The 14,780-nt window shown below is 44.3% G+C and overlaps 1 protein-coding gene across 1 annotated transcript in view; it reads left to right on the top strand.

Moving 5' to 3' along the window:
• Nucleotides 1-12,709: 12,709 nt before the first annotated feature.
• The window catches only part of TRAT1 (T cell receptor associated transmembrane adaptor 1), an 82,713-nt gene continuing 80,642 nt past the window's right edge, over nt 12,710-14,780 (top strand). Inside the window, exon 1 of the mRNA XM_069760198.1 lies at nt 12,710-12,773. Within this exon, the coding sequence (XP_069616299.1) occupies nt 12,758-12,773 (16 nt within the window). The 5' untranslated portion in view covers nt 12,710-12,757. The remainder of the gene's footprint in view (nt 12,774-14,780) is intronic.

Raw genomic sequence — 14,780 nt, 5'->3', positions numbered from 1 at the left:
ACAAGAAGAGAAATTATCTCCTGGTGGGATGGGGACATAGCTAACATGAAAGGGACAGTCTGGTGTGTTATCTGAGATGGAAGTGTTGACCCGTTCACTACTCTAACAGTCACCGGTTTGGCGAGCATCACTAGAGGTATTGCATGGCGCAGAGCAAAAGCCGAGGACATGAAATTCCCCTCTGCACCAGAGTCCACACAAAGCTCGACTGTTAGAGAGTAAGAGCCTAATATGATTGTCCCCTTGAAGGACAGCTTGGAGGAAAATGCCGCAGTGTCTAGAGAACCTCCTCCAACGGTTACTAGACGTGATCATTTACCCAATCGCCGTGGACACTTATTGGCATAATGTCCTTCTTGTTGGCAATTTCTGGAAACCACAGGTACTCGAGCGGTCCGAGACTTAGGTCTCGCTCGAGAAACCTCCATGGCCTCATGGGAGTCGGATGCCTGAACGGAAGATTCTAGAGGTCTGGCAAAGGTGGGAGCCAGCCGAAACCTCTGCCTACACTGGGCCCGCTCCAACCTCCGCTCGTTAAAACGGAGGTCGATGCAGGTAGAAATAGAAATAAGCTCCTCCAGTGTGGCGGGAATCTCCCTGGTGGCCAAGGCGTCCTTCACATGGTCTGCCAGTCCTCTCCAGAACACCGGAATAAGGACTTTATCCAGCCACTCCAGCTCAGAGACCAGAGTCCGGCATTGGACGGCGAACTGGCTGACCATGGACGAACCCTGGGTTGTTGCCAACAATTGGAGCGCGGTATCGTGGGTGACACGAGGTCCCAAAAAGACCTGTTTCAGAGCGTCCAGGAAGAGAGGAGCACTCTGCACCACACGATCATTGCGCTCCCATAGCGGCGTTGCCCACTCCAACGCCCTGCCCGACAAAAGGGAAAAAATAAATCCCACTTTCGCCCGTTCCGTAGGAAAACGTGCAGCCAGAAGCTCAAGATGTATGGAGCACTGACTCACGAATCCCCGACATTGCTTCCTGTCACCAGCAAACTTGTCTGGAAGCAGGAGACGGGATATAGTCGGAGCAGGGGTGGCAGCGGACAAACTGGCTGCGGCTACAGTTGCAGCCTGAACAGCAACAGCAGTGACATCCACAGCTGAGGTTGAACGCTCTAGAGCCGCCAACCTTCCCTCCAGCTGCTGGATGTACCGCTGTAAACGCTGATCGTCCGCCATTTACTAGCTTGACTCTGGCACTAGTGTTCTGTTAGGACTGGCGGAACGCACCAAGTATAAGATGTAATAATATTGGTGCATTCGCAGTCCAGGGTCCACCGTGCAGGTGAAAAACCTGCTGCTAGTAAATGGCAGCGCTATATGGCGGTGGAAGCGAACCCTGTAAAGCCACAGGTCCGCAATACCGCACTGATGAGTGCAAGCAAGGAGTCAGCGAACTCAGTCCCAAGACTCAGGGTTAAAGTCCGTACAGACTACTTGCGCACCACACCGCAACTGGATGTGTTAAGTATAGTAAGAGCACCGAAGTGCGAACTGAGCCGTGCTGGCAGACACCACTAAGTACCCGGACGTGGGTTAGGAAGCCCACAAACTGGCACGTGGCGCCGCACTAGCGGTCACAGCAATAGATGCTGATTCGTGTGTAACACGTTGAGTGATTAGTCGGGCGCTAGGTAGCAGCCATACACCTTACGCGAACAGTCATACAATAGGGTAGGGGTATTTAATGAACGACTTGCACTCACAACAAACACACGTATACAATTGAACACTAGCGCATGGCTGTGCGGTCATGAGCAGCTTATATAGCTGCAGTACGTTCAGGACCTTCCAATAAAGGACCAATGGGCAGCTGCCACAGCATTTAGCCCTTTCAGGACCCTCCAGGAGGACCAATGGGAACCACTGCAGCATCTGAGCATGTGACCCTCGATCTCCAACGGGAGATCTCACCCTGGGCATGCTCAGAAGGGAAAAGCAAGACTTAGACCCAAAAGCGTCTGCTCGCCGCTGCCCAGCACTAACTTCAATGGCAGAAGCCGGAAAGGCAGCAGTAACTCTTTGTACAGAGTGGGACTGAGCAAGATGCTGGGACCGATGTCTCCGCTGAGCAGACTCCACCGCGGCAGGAGAAGAATGGGAGACCGCAGCAGAGATGGCCCGAGATTCCCCCTGTGCAGAGGCGGGAGCTCGACCCCTAACAGCATGCACCATCATGTCCACTTCCCTGTCCCTTGCCACATTCCTTACCCATTTTAAATGGACTACAATATTTTCCACATTCACTACAAATGGTTGAATTTGGAACAAACTTATATGTGATCCGTGTGCTTGAAAACCAGAGTTTCAAATATCTGGTAACAATTTTTCCCTTAGCATAATGTTGTCAATAACTAGGGAAAGACACAGCAAAACCAGTTGAATGGAGGCCTGAAATTCCACAATTTGTAGCCAACAGATAGATGAGGCATCTGGTGGAGATACTACACTGTAAAATATGTGGCCTGTATTTTTTGTTTTTTTGCGCAAAATAGTGTATACAACTAGGGTAACAAACAGCCAAAACAGTTTAATGGAGGCCTCAAATGCCATAATTTGTAGCCCACAGAAGGATGAGGCATCTGATGGAGATACCACACTGCTCAATATGTGGCCTGTATCTTTTTTTTTTTTAATGCAAAATAGTGTATAGAACTAGGGTAACACACAGCCAAAACAGTTGAATGTAGGCCTCAAATGCCACAATTTGTAGCCCACAGATAAATGAGGCATCTGACGGAGATACTACACTGTTCTACCACCCAATGAGTAGGCTAAGACACAACAAAAAAAATTCTATGGTGCCTGAAATGGCACAATTTTGAGCGCAATGATATGCGATCCGTGTGGCGGACAAAACCCAGTGTAAAATTTCTGCCCTGTAGCTAAATATTTTTTTGGCAGCTAAATATTTTTGGGCAGCAAAATGGTGTCAAGAAAGTATATAAGACACTCCAAAATAATTTTACAGTACCACAAAAATGGCAGAATTTTCTGTGGACTCAGACGTGATGGCTAGGATGGGCAAACCCGTTTAAAATAGCTGGATTTTCACACTGTACTATGAAAATGATCTAATGAAACCAATTTGGGCTAGTTGGGACATACAGTTCCAGAGAAATCCATACTTTTTTACCTGGTGGAATTAGGGGCTCGGGCTTACAGTGGCTGATAGATCCGCCGATGGAGGTTAGCAATATATACTTATTTTTTCTAGCCCAAATCGGTGGCTCAATATCTTATTATAACCGAACAAAGAACCACATGTCTTTGAGAAGGATATCAGACCAGTTCTAGCTGGAGAGAGATTTGTGCCGCTAAAAGTGCAATAAACCTTCCTGGGCTTGGGGGCAGGGCAGGGCATTGAGAAGAATAGCTTCACACACACATAGAATCAAAGAGAGACAGAGAAGGGGGGGTTTTAGCCCGCAGCATGGGTCTAACAGGCAACCTACAAAATCATATCACATTTCATACAATATTGTGACATAAACCTTATTTGATTTTTTTAAATAAAAAATAGGATTTTTTATTCCAGTATTCCAGCATGTACTAGGGATTAAAAAAAAGTCTCATCAAAAAAAGTGAAAAAAAGCAGGAAGATATAGTATGGAGGAAAAAAAGGAATTTTTAATTAAACTACAGTGGGTATGGAAAGTATTCATACCCTGTTAGGCACTGGGTTCTCCCACTGCATGGGGTAGATTCCAAGCCTTGTCTACCTCTGCGATCTTCCATTCTGCTCCAGCCGCAGTAGGGGCTGCTCAGCAAAGACATCGGTCTCAGAGTCTTACTCAGACTCGGGCTGTTCGCTTGGATACTGCTGGCCTTCCAGCCAAAGCTATAGTAATCAACAATAAGCAGCGGCAAACACGCTCCAGAGACTAAGACTAGAAATCACTCTACTGAGCATGCTCATTGGTGGTCGGTCATTAGCTGCTCAGGTGATGTGGCAGTTCCTGATTGGTCCTCGAGCAAGGTCATGTCTGACAGAACCTAAGTGGAATGTATAAAAGGTTCTTTGGAGCTCACGCCAGCGCGCTAAGATCATTTGTATCCTGTGTGTGTGTGGAACATAACGGTAGTGTGGACTTGTGTGTGTTCTCAGGCAGGCGTATAACCTTTAGAATTCTGGCAACTCTGGAGAGGACTTCGTTTGCGTGCATACGCTTTGATTGTGCCCACTGCCTGTGTCGTTTCCCTCTCTTGAGCTGGAATTTACATTTAAAGTCTTCCCTAGACTGGTGTCCACTGGTTTGGACTCGGTCCTTTTGTCTGCCCGTAGTCACACACTGAAGTCAACTCTGACACATGGTAAGGTTTTTAATATTAGACAGTGTAGGACCGTTCCGATCAGAGTCACCTTGTCGACGGTGGGATGGCTTTTATACTATTTTTGATCAAAAACAGCATTACTAAGAACTCTTTGTTATTTAAATGCACTTGCCTTTTACTTATTTAGTTATAGCGGGGTTTTTGCTCATTTTGTTTCTTGTAGGTTTTGTATGTTTCATGGTCAATGTGAACATGCGTTTATGTGCTGCATGTACTGTATACCAACTCAAACCAAGCTCAATTTTTGCTTTTCCTTTAATAACTTATGTGCCGAAGTATCCCTTACAAGTTTATGACAGAACCATTCTTCAGAGTACAAATCTCCGAATGGCAGTTTGAGTTAACTTCTCTGTATTATATTAGAAATGTGATTAGATTATTAAATTAAATAGACATTTAGCATTAGATTAAAATGTTCTAGGAATATCAGGAGAGCGTGTGTCATCGCTACTGTTCTGTCTCCGCCATCTAATATTGTTACCCTGATTATCTCTTTGCATAATTGCAGGTTTCTCAGTATGGATATTCATACCTTTATTTGTTTGTGATGCTTTGGCTCCCTCTAGCGGTCAGAGTTATGTTTGCAGTTCAATCTTGTTTTTGTATTATCCATGTCTGATTCTCCTCCTCCTTTGCAATGCATTATGGTAGCTCAGCCTCCATTTCCCTCCATTTTTCCTTTCACTTTCTTCGGTTTGCCTTCAAGGAAAGACGCTTCACTTCATCCCCCTTGCGATTGCATTGCCGGTATGTCTTTATGCTTCCTATAGATATTTCTGCTCTATATTAGCTTAGTTTAACCAGTTGTACTCCTAGTTTAGTCACTAGCCTTCTAAATGTTATGCATAATGTATATCATGTGTATTATGTATCTGTTCTATGCCATGCACTGATTCTATGTATATCATTGTTCACAGTTTCACCGCATCAATATACCACTACGTTTAATAAAGCACAGACTCAACCACAGTCTCCTTATTGGACCCCGGTATAGCGGTTTAGCTGACTGTATAGCTACGTATGAGCCTGCCTCAGCTAGTGAGGACAGAACAGTGAAACGGCAGCCATCCAACTAGTGGGATTCAAGTCACCGGCTACTCAGAGACTAAATACAGCTACAGCAATCTCTGCACAGCCAAGCACTTTCCCAAGACACCATGTCTCACAAATCGCATAGGACAAGATCTGTTACTTCCGTCTCCTCAAAGACAACATCCATCAGCAGCGCTGTCGCCATTGCCCGCGCAAATGCTGAAGCTGCCAAAATACGAGCGAGCTTTGCTGACCAAGAGATGCAACTTAAATTAGAAAAAGCACGCATAGATGATGAGAGAGCCGATCAAGAGAGAAGGTCGCAGTTAGAGAAGGCACGTGTGGATGCCGCCTTAGAAAGCCTAGCAGCAAAAAGGGAAGCTGCCGCAGCCCTCGCCGAAGCAGAATCGCTAGAAGCCGCGCAAAATCCCAAGCTGCATAGCCAAAGCAGTACGTCGAGTCTGGAGTTTCCACTGCAAGACTCACCACAACGCACATCTCAGTATGTTAATGACCTTCCTGATCCAAACTATAACCTTGAACCAGTACCAAAACCAGAATACGACACCTCCAGCGAAGTGAGCGAGAGTCGTCACGAGGCTCAGGACAGAAACAAACTCGAAAATGTGAGGCAAAACAACTCTGCTAATGACTACCTTGCCCCTCATCAGGTAACCAACGTGGACCACCCTGCTGACGCACCGTACATCAGGCGGAAGCAATACGACACCGGCTGGCGCCACCATGAGGACACTAACAGGTACGAACGCACCTCACATCACTATCAGGGCGACCCATCACCAGTATACTCTGCTGACAACCGGTTCACAACAGAATTTGCCAAGTTCTTCACACGACGTGAACTGGTTGCCAAGGGACTCATGAAATTCACTGACCGAGCTGAAGGTTACAGAGCTTGGAAAGCTTCCTTCCAAAATGTCATTAGAGACTTGGGGCTACAACACAGGGAAGAGATAGACCTGTTAGTCAAATACCTGGGAGAAGAGTCAGTCAACACGCAGTAAGGATCAGAGACATTAATATAAACCGCCCTGAGACTGGCCTCAAAGAGATCTGGAAAAGGCTGGATGAGTGTTACGGCTCAGCAGAAGTAATAGAAAGAGCCTTGTTCAAAAGAATCGATGACTTTCCTAAAATATCTAACAAAGGTCTCCAGAAACTTAGAGAGCTAAGCGACCTGCTGAAGGAAGTCCAAGTTGCCAAATATGAGGACGACCTACAGGGACTTGCATTTCTCGACACAGCCAGAGGTGTTAACCCTATAGTCCAGAAGTTGCCCTACAATCTACAGGAGAGGTGGCTCACACATGGTTCCACGTACAAATACAAACACAGCGTTCCATTCCCTCCCTTCTCCATTTTTGTAGACTTCATACACCAACAAGCGAGAATTAGAAACGATCCCAGCTTTGACTTTGCAATACCATATGCCACACCGTCACCACCTGCAAATCCACGCAGAACATCTGTGGCAGTACACAAGACTTATGTTTCTTCTTCAGGTTCTAATTACAGGTCTGCTGGCTGCTCCCAATCAGAGACAAAGGTGCAGGACCCTGACAAGCAGTGCCCACTTCATCAGAAGCCTCATCCTCTCCTGAAATGCAGAGCCTTCAGAGGAAAATCTATGCCAGATCGCAGAAGCTTCCTGAAAGAAAACGGTATCTGCTACAAGTGCTGCTCGTCCACAGCTCATCTCGCCAAGGATTGCAAGGTCAGTGTAAAATGCACAGAATGTGGCACCACAGACCATAACACCGCTCTACACTCTGGCCCAGCTCCATGGAGTACACAAAACATGCCAGCTGACAGTGAGCATGGCGGGGAGGAAAGGAACACTGATACAGCTACGCCAGAGATCACTTCACAATGCACCGAGGTCTGCAAAGGGACAATAGACAGTAGGTCCTGTTCAAAAATATGCCTCGTCAAAGTATACCCGAAGGGCCATAGAGACCAAGCTGTAAGACTGTATGCTATCTTGGATGATCAAAGTAATCGATCCTTGGCTAGATCAACGCTCTTTGACCTATTCAACATCAAAGGGCCAAGCACTCCCTACTCCTTAAAGACGTGTGCAGGTACTGTGACAACAGCAGGCAGGAAAGCTACTGACTACCAGATCGAGTCTTTAGACGGACAATTCTGCCTACCACTACCTACGATCATCGAATGTAACCAGATCCCAGACAATAGATCTGAAATCCCTACACCAGATGTAGCAATCCATCACGCTCACTTAAAACGAATAGCACACCTTATACCAGAACTCGACCATCAGGCCCAGATAATTCTGCTGTTGGGGAGAGATATCCTGCAGGTTCATAAAGTGAGACGTCATATCAATGAACTCCACAATGCTCCCTATGCCCAAAGGCTAGACCTAGGATGGGTCATAATTGGCAACGTATGCTTGGGACGCATGCACGCCCCATCTTCTGTGACAAGCATGCTGACAAATACATTGGAGAAAGGACGTCCATCTCTGTTTCAACCTTGTAACAATGAGTTCCATGTCAGGGAACTGCCACACAGCATCCAACTGCCCAACCATTTAATAGACTTTACTCACGACAGCAGTGTAGTGTCGGGAAGCTATGAGGATCAGTTAGGGTGCACAGTCTTCCAGAGAACTAAGCAGGACAACCAAGTGGCAATGTCGGTAGAGGACAAGTTGTTCTTAGAGGTAATGGACAAGGGACTCGTTAAAGATGAGACTAACAGCTGGGTCTCACCTCTTCCCTTCAAAACCCACAGACCACGTCTACCGAACAACAGAAATCAGGCATTACAACGGTTCTCCTCTCTCATTCGTAATCTGAAAAAGAAACCAGAGATGAAAGATCACTTTTTCTCCTTCATGTCAAAGATTTTTGAAAACCGTCACGCAGAACTAGCTCCCACTCTCAAAGACTCTGAAGAATGCTGGTTCCTACCCATGTTCGGAGTATACCACCCTAAGAAACCAGGCCAGATCAGAGTCGTTTGATTCCAGTGCTAAATTTAATGATGTCTCCCTGAATGACGTTCTGCTGACAGGACCAGACCTCAATAACAAACTACTGGGTGTACTTATGCGCTTCCGTAAGGATTCCATTGCCTTCATCGCTGACATCCAGCAAATGTTCCATTGTTTCCTTGTGAGAGAGAGAGACAGGAACTTCCTAAGATTCTTCTGGTACAGAGACAATGATCCTACTAAAGAAGTCACAGAGTATCGCATGAGAGTGCACATCTTTGGCAACAGTCCTTCACCTGCAGTCGCCATTTACGGACTCAAAAGGTCGGCTCAGGAAGGAGAAGCAGAATACGGAGCAGATGTCAGACAATTCATAGAAAAGGACTTTTATGTCGACGACTGTCTAAAAGCCATGCCTTCAAAAGAAACTGCCATCAGTCTTCTCAGGAGAGCTCAGGACATGCTTGCCTGCTCGAACCTTAGGCTTCATAAAATAGCCTCAAACAGCCAAGAACTCATGGAAGCGTTCCCTTCTCAGGACCTATGTAATGGTCTCAGAGACCTGGACCTGGGGTCAGACCCCGCACCAATGCAACGCAGCCTCGGGCTTCTGTGGAATCTACAATCAGACACTTTCACCTTTCAGGTCAGCCAGGAAGAAAGGCCTTTCACACGTAGAGGCGTCCTGTCTACCATCAACAGTCTGTACGACCCCTTGGGTTTCGCAGCTCCTGTTACTATACAAGGCAAGGCCCTACTAAGAGACTTAACTAGGGAAACATCTGACTGGGATGCACCTCTGCCACCTGATAAGAGGATCCAGTGGGAAGAGTGGAAGAACTCGTTAGCGGCACTCTCCAACTTGCATATGCCAAGACCATACACCCCTGTGCCATCTACTGAGATACAGAGCCAAAGACTGTACGTATTTGCAGATGCTTCTGTCAAAGCAATTGCCGCTGTTGCCTACCTCAAAACTGTAGACTCCAAATGTCAGTGCCACATTGGTTTCGTCATGGGAAAGGCCAAACTCGCACCACAACCAGAGCACACTATACCCAGGTTAGAGCTTTGTGCCGCAGTCTTAGCCGTTGAGTTAGCGGAGTTCATCGCATCCGAAATGGATATCGACCTGACACAGGCCAAGTTCTACTCAGACAGCAAAGTAGTCCTGGGATATATCCACAACGAAACCAGGCGATTCTACGTTTATGTCAATAACAGAGTGCTACGAATCAGGAGATCAGTTCACCCACAGCAGTGGCATTACATACCCACAGACCAGAATCCCGCAGATCATGCAACTAGAGCAGTTGACGCAAGTCGACTAGGAAGCACAACGTGGCTCTCTGGACCAAAACTATTGTACATTGAGGAATGTTTTCCAGACACCTTTGAACTTGTAGGAGAGGACTCAGATGCTGAAATCCGCCCTCAGGTGTCTACACTACATACAATGACCTCTGTTATCCAGCTTGGATCTTGCAGGTTCGACAGATTCTCAAGTTGGAAGTCACTTACTCGAGCCATTACCTGCCTGACACATATAGCTCGCTCATTCATGGCTACCAGAACTTGTGCCACAGAAAAATGTAAAGGTTGGCATCTTTGTAAAAATACCTACGTTACCTCCGACTTAGAGTTCTCTAGAAATCACATCATCCTCACTGTTCAAAGAGAAACCTACTTTGCAGAAATCCAATGTCTTACTAACAAAGCTCCAATACCAGCGAGCAGCGTATTGAGAAAACTCGACCCATTCATCGACAACAGCGGCCTGCTGAGGGTAGGAGGCCGACTCAAAGAAGCTGAGATGGAGTTTGTGGAGAAATTCCCTCTTATACTTCCCGGAAAATGTCATGTTGCCTATCTAATCGTACAACATTACCACAATCTGGTCAAGCATCAAGGAAGGCTATTTATAGAAGGAGCCATCAGATCTGCTGGCTTGTGGATCATCGGTGCAAAAAGACTCATCAGTAGTGTCATCTACAAATGTGTTACCTGCCGTAAGCTTCGTGGTTCAACTCAAACCCAAAAGATGGCTGACCTACCAGCAGATAGACTCAGCCCAGACCCTCCCTTTACTAGCATTGGTCTCGATGTGTTTGGGCCTTGGTCAGTTGTTACACGTCGTACGAGAGGCGGCCAAGCCAATAGTAAACGTTGGGCAGTCATGTTCACTTGCATGTCAATCAGAGCCGTCCACATAGAGGTCATCGAGTCCCTTGACACGTCAAGCTTCATCAATGCCTTAAGACGTTTTATGGCCATCCGTGGTCCTATCAAGCACATACGTTCATACAGAGGTACTAACTTCGTTGGTGCAGCAAAGGAATTAGGAATACCCTCAAATCTAAACTATAAGACTCTCGAGAGGTTCCTCAGTGACCAAGGCTGCACATGGTCATTCAACCCACCTCACTCTTCACATATGGGAGGATCTTGGGAACGAATGATTGGTCTAGTACGGAGAATTCTTGACTCCACTCTTCTTCAAGAAGGAGCAGCGAGACTCACCCACGAAAGTCTCATCACATTCATGGCTGAAGCTGGAGCTATAATTAACGCAAGACCCCTGGTTCCAGTTCCTAACGACCCTGAGGAGCCTTTGTTATTGACTCCAGCTACTTTACTTACCCAGAAAACAGGACTGTCCAGTGCCCCTCCAGGAGGATTCGACGCGAAGGACCTCTACAAGCGCCAATGGAGACAGGTACAAAGTCTTGCAAATACTTTCTGGGACAGGTGGCGCAAATAATATTTGTCTACCCTGCAGCCACGGACGAAGTGGCAATCTACTAAACCTAATCTGAACATAGGTGACCTTGTTCTTGTGAAAGACTGTCAGATTCACCGGAACCAGTGGCCACTTGGTCTAGTTACCGCAACGTTCCCGAGCAAGGACGGCAACGTCCGCAAAGTTGAGTTAAGGATGACCAAAGGGAATGAACCTAAGACATTTTCCAGACCGGTATCTGAACTGGTCCTATTGTTGCCTTCGGAAGAAAGGAGTAGTGACATCCGCTGATGCCAGACGGGGAGTGTTCTGTCTCCGCCATCTAATATTGTTACCCTGATTATCTCTTTGCATAATTGCAGGTTTCTCAGTATGGATCTTCATACCTTTATTTGTTTGTGATGCTTTGGCTCCCTCTAGCGGTCAGAGTTATGTTGGCAGTTCAATCTTGTTTTAGTATTATCAATGTCTGATTCTCCTCCTCCTTTGCAATGCATTATGGTAGCTCAGCCTCCATTTCCCTCCATTTTTCCTTTCACTTTCTTCGGTTTGCCTTCAAGGAAAGACGCTTCACTTCATCCCCCTTGCGATTGCATTGCCGGTATGTCTTTATGCTTCCTATAGATATTTCTGCTCTATATTAGCTTAGTTTAACCAGTTGTACTCCTAGTTTAGTCACTAGCCTTCTAAATGTTATGCATAATGTATATCATGTGTATTATGTATCTGTTCTATGCCATGCACTGATTCTATGTATATCATTGTTCACAGTTTCACCGCATCAATATACCACTACGTTTAATAAAGCACAGACTCAACCACAGTCTCCTTATTGGACCCCGGTATAGCGGTTTAGCTGACTGTATAGCTACGTATGAGCCTGCCTCAGCTAGTGAGGACAGAACAGCTACTATTATACTGATGTGGAATAGCATTACTAAACAACACTTGAAACAAACACGCTGTTTGGAAAGTGCCTTTAGACCAGGTTTCCATTTGCCAAAATACTTAATTTTTTAACGTTACATTTTTCTACAATTTTTTTGCATGTTCCTGCACCAAAATATGCAATAGTAGTCTGTTTTGTTTATTGTGTTTTTGTTTCTTATTTATGTGTTCAGCCTTCTTTTGTGTTTTTTTTGTGCAGATATGACACAGCATTTTTAATGCCCCTTTTGTGCAAAAATGCTGCCATTTTGCACTAAGAATTGCAACTGCAATTTTACATGCTTTCGTTCAGGCTGCTTATAAAAGTCTATGGAGAAACAACCCATCAAAATGTAAAGTTCCTCAGCTTCATTAAATGCATCGAAGGCATGAGTATTCCTGACGTCACATCCACTTATTTTGCTTTAACTGTTAAATACAGCGGATTTTTAGCCCCCAAAAATGCAGCGTTTGTACTACATGGGAGCATGGCTTTATGGTATTTTGGTTCAATCTCATGATAATTCAGCAATCCTGAAAATGACACATGTAACATCTTGTAATAGAGTTCATTTCAATTTTTTTATTTCTATAATTGTCTTTCATTTCCTGTTTGAGAACGACCCAAGAAGTAGGATGCACCAAGTAAGCATGCATAAAACTCTTTGCTAGGGAAAGGACTATACCTCAGTGTAATGTTTCCTTTTACTCAGCAGAAAATATTTTACAGCAATGAGCGATTTGAAAGGTACGTGCATTTTACTAAATAAAGAAACTCACCACAGGTAAGATTTTCCAGGGCCATGTGTTTTTAAGTGTTTGCTTTTCCCTATGTAAAATACAAGTTATATGTTATTCATTTAGAATCCTCTGACTACAGAATTGCCATAGAATAATAATAGTAATTAATAAAAAAGGGCCCAAGAGTGTTACGTTTGTTGCCATGTTTTGATGATTTAAGTAGAAGTCAGGGATCAGAAATTAGCTTTCTCGTAAGTTTCTTTTCCTATAAGGATTTGGTCTTCATAGTAGTAACCCCTCCTAAAAAAAAAGATATTACAACTGCACTGTGTATTACATAGTAGAGTTATAGGGGATCGAAAGACAAGAATTCCAGCACCACATACCCTAAGGGAGCCCAATAGTCATACTGATGCATGACATACAGCAGTACTATAAATGGGAAACATTTGGAACCCTGTTAGTTATTTGACATAGACACCAGAAGTTAACTAAGCCGCTGATTAAAGTTAAAAAAGACACAATTTCATCCAGTTCAACCTTGTACGATAATTTCTAATGGTTCATTAAAGGGATGAATCAAACTTCATATTGTTCTTTCATTACAAATAAAAGAATCTATTATTATAGTAAATATATATTATTTCAATATATGTATTAGTAAAGAAAACTGTTACATATCTAAAGCTCTCATTCAACTTATTGAACACAACGCGCATATTTTTTCTCAAATTTATACATGTTTAATATTTTGTAGACAACATATGGCAGACGGACTAATACAGTTCTTCTCATTCTGTAGAATTAAAAATAAACGGAAAATTCATTATTTGTATGAATGCTTTTAGACCCAAACCTATTTTAGAAATATAATAGAGTTAGTGGTTTTGGAAATGGGTTCATGTAAAATGTACTTGGAAACAGAAACAAATAAAAGTACTACTTAGTTTTTATCACTGTATTTACGTTTCATTAATATCTGAAGATTGGCTTATTAGTTTAGTTTCACCCCAATTACAATCCTAGATATTTGACGGTTACATATAATTAAAAATTTCATGGAATAATGGCACATCATTAAGATATTGTATTAGGATATGGTATACCTTTATGATCAGTGAGAGTCTAACTTTTGGGACTGCCAACAATCCTGAAAGCGTTGAGCCCAGACTGATTTAGGACTCATTCCAAAACCTGTCCGAGAAAAAAATGGTTCATCAGTGTTTTGGATCAGTATATCATCAGTGTACAGTCTGTGTGTTCGTTTTTATCATCAGGGTGTCACAAGTGTGCGGTTCGTGTCTCCATTTTTTACCATTAGTATGTCATCAGTGTTGGGTCTGTGTGTCCGTTTTTAACATCAGTGTGTCATCACTGGCCCATGTGTCTGTTTTTGCCATCAGTGTTTCATCAGTGTACGGTCCGTGTGTTCATTTTTACCATTGGTTTGTCATCAGTGTACAGTCCGTGTGTCCATTTTTACCATCAGTGTGTGATCAGTGTACGGTCCGTGTGTCTGTTTTTACCAACAGCGTGTCATCAGTGTACGGTCCGTGTGTCCATTTTTATCATTAGTGTGTCATCAGTGTGCGGTCCATGTCTCTGTTTTTACCATCCGTGTTTGTCCTCAGTGTATGGTCCGTGTGTCTGTTTTTACCATCAGTGTGCCATCAGTGTTTGGTCTGTGTGTCTGCTTTTATCATCAGTGTGCCATCAGTGTACGGTTTGTGTGTTCATTTTTACCATCAGTGTATCATCAATGTACGGTCCTTGGCCTATTTCTACCATCAGTGTGTCATCAGTGTACGGTCCATGTGTCTGTTTTTTACCATCAGTGTGCCATCAGCGTACTACCCTTGTCTCCATTTTTACCATCAGTGTGTTTAGTGCTTTTCATTGATGGATAAATAAATAACTAAACTTCTCCGTGAAACCAGACAAAAATGGATATGTCTCAATGAGATTTACACACACATTCACACACAAAAGTAATGGAAATGTGAATTGCACGTGT

Source organism: Ranitomeya imitator, chromosome 3 (assembly GCF_032444005.1).
Source record: "Ranitomeya imitator isolate aRanImi1 chromosome 3, aRanImi1.pri, whole genome shotgun sequence".
Taxonomy (NCBI): domain Eukaryota; kingdom Metazoa; phylum Chordata; class Amphibia; order Anura; family Dendrobatidae; genus Ranitomeya; species Ranitomeya imitator.
The sequence above is the reverse complement of the archived record's forward strand: the minus strand, read 5'-3'. Positions and strand labels throughout refer to the sequence as shown.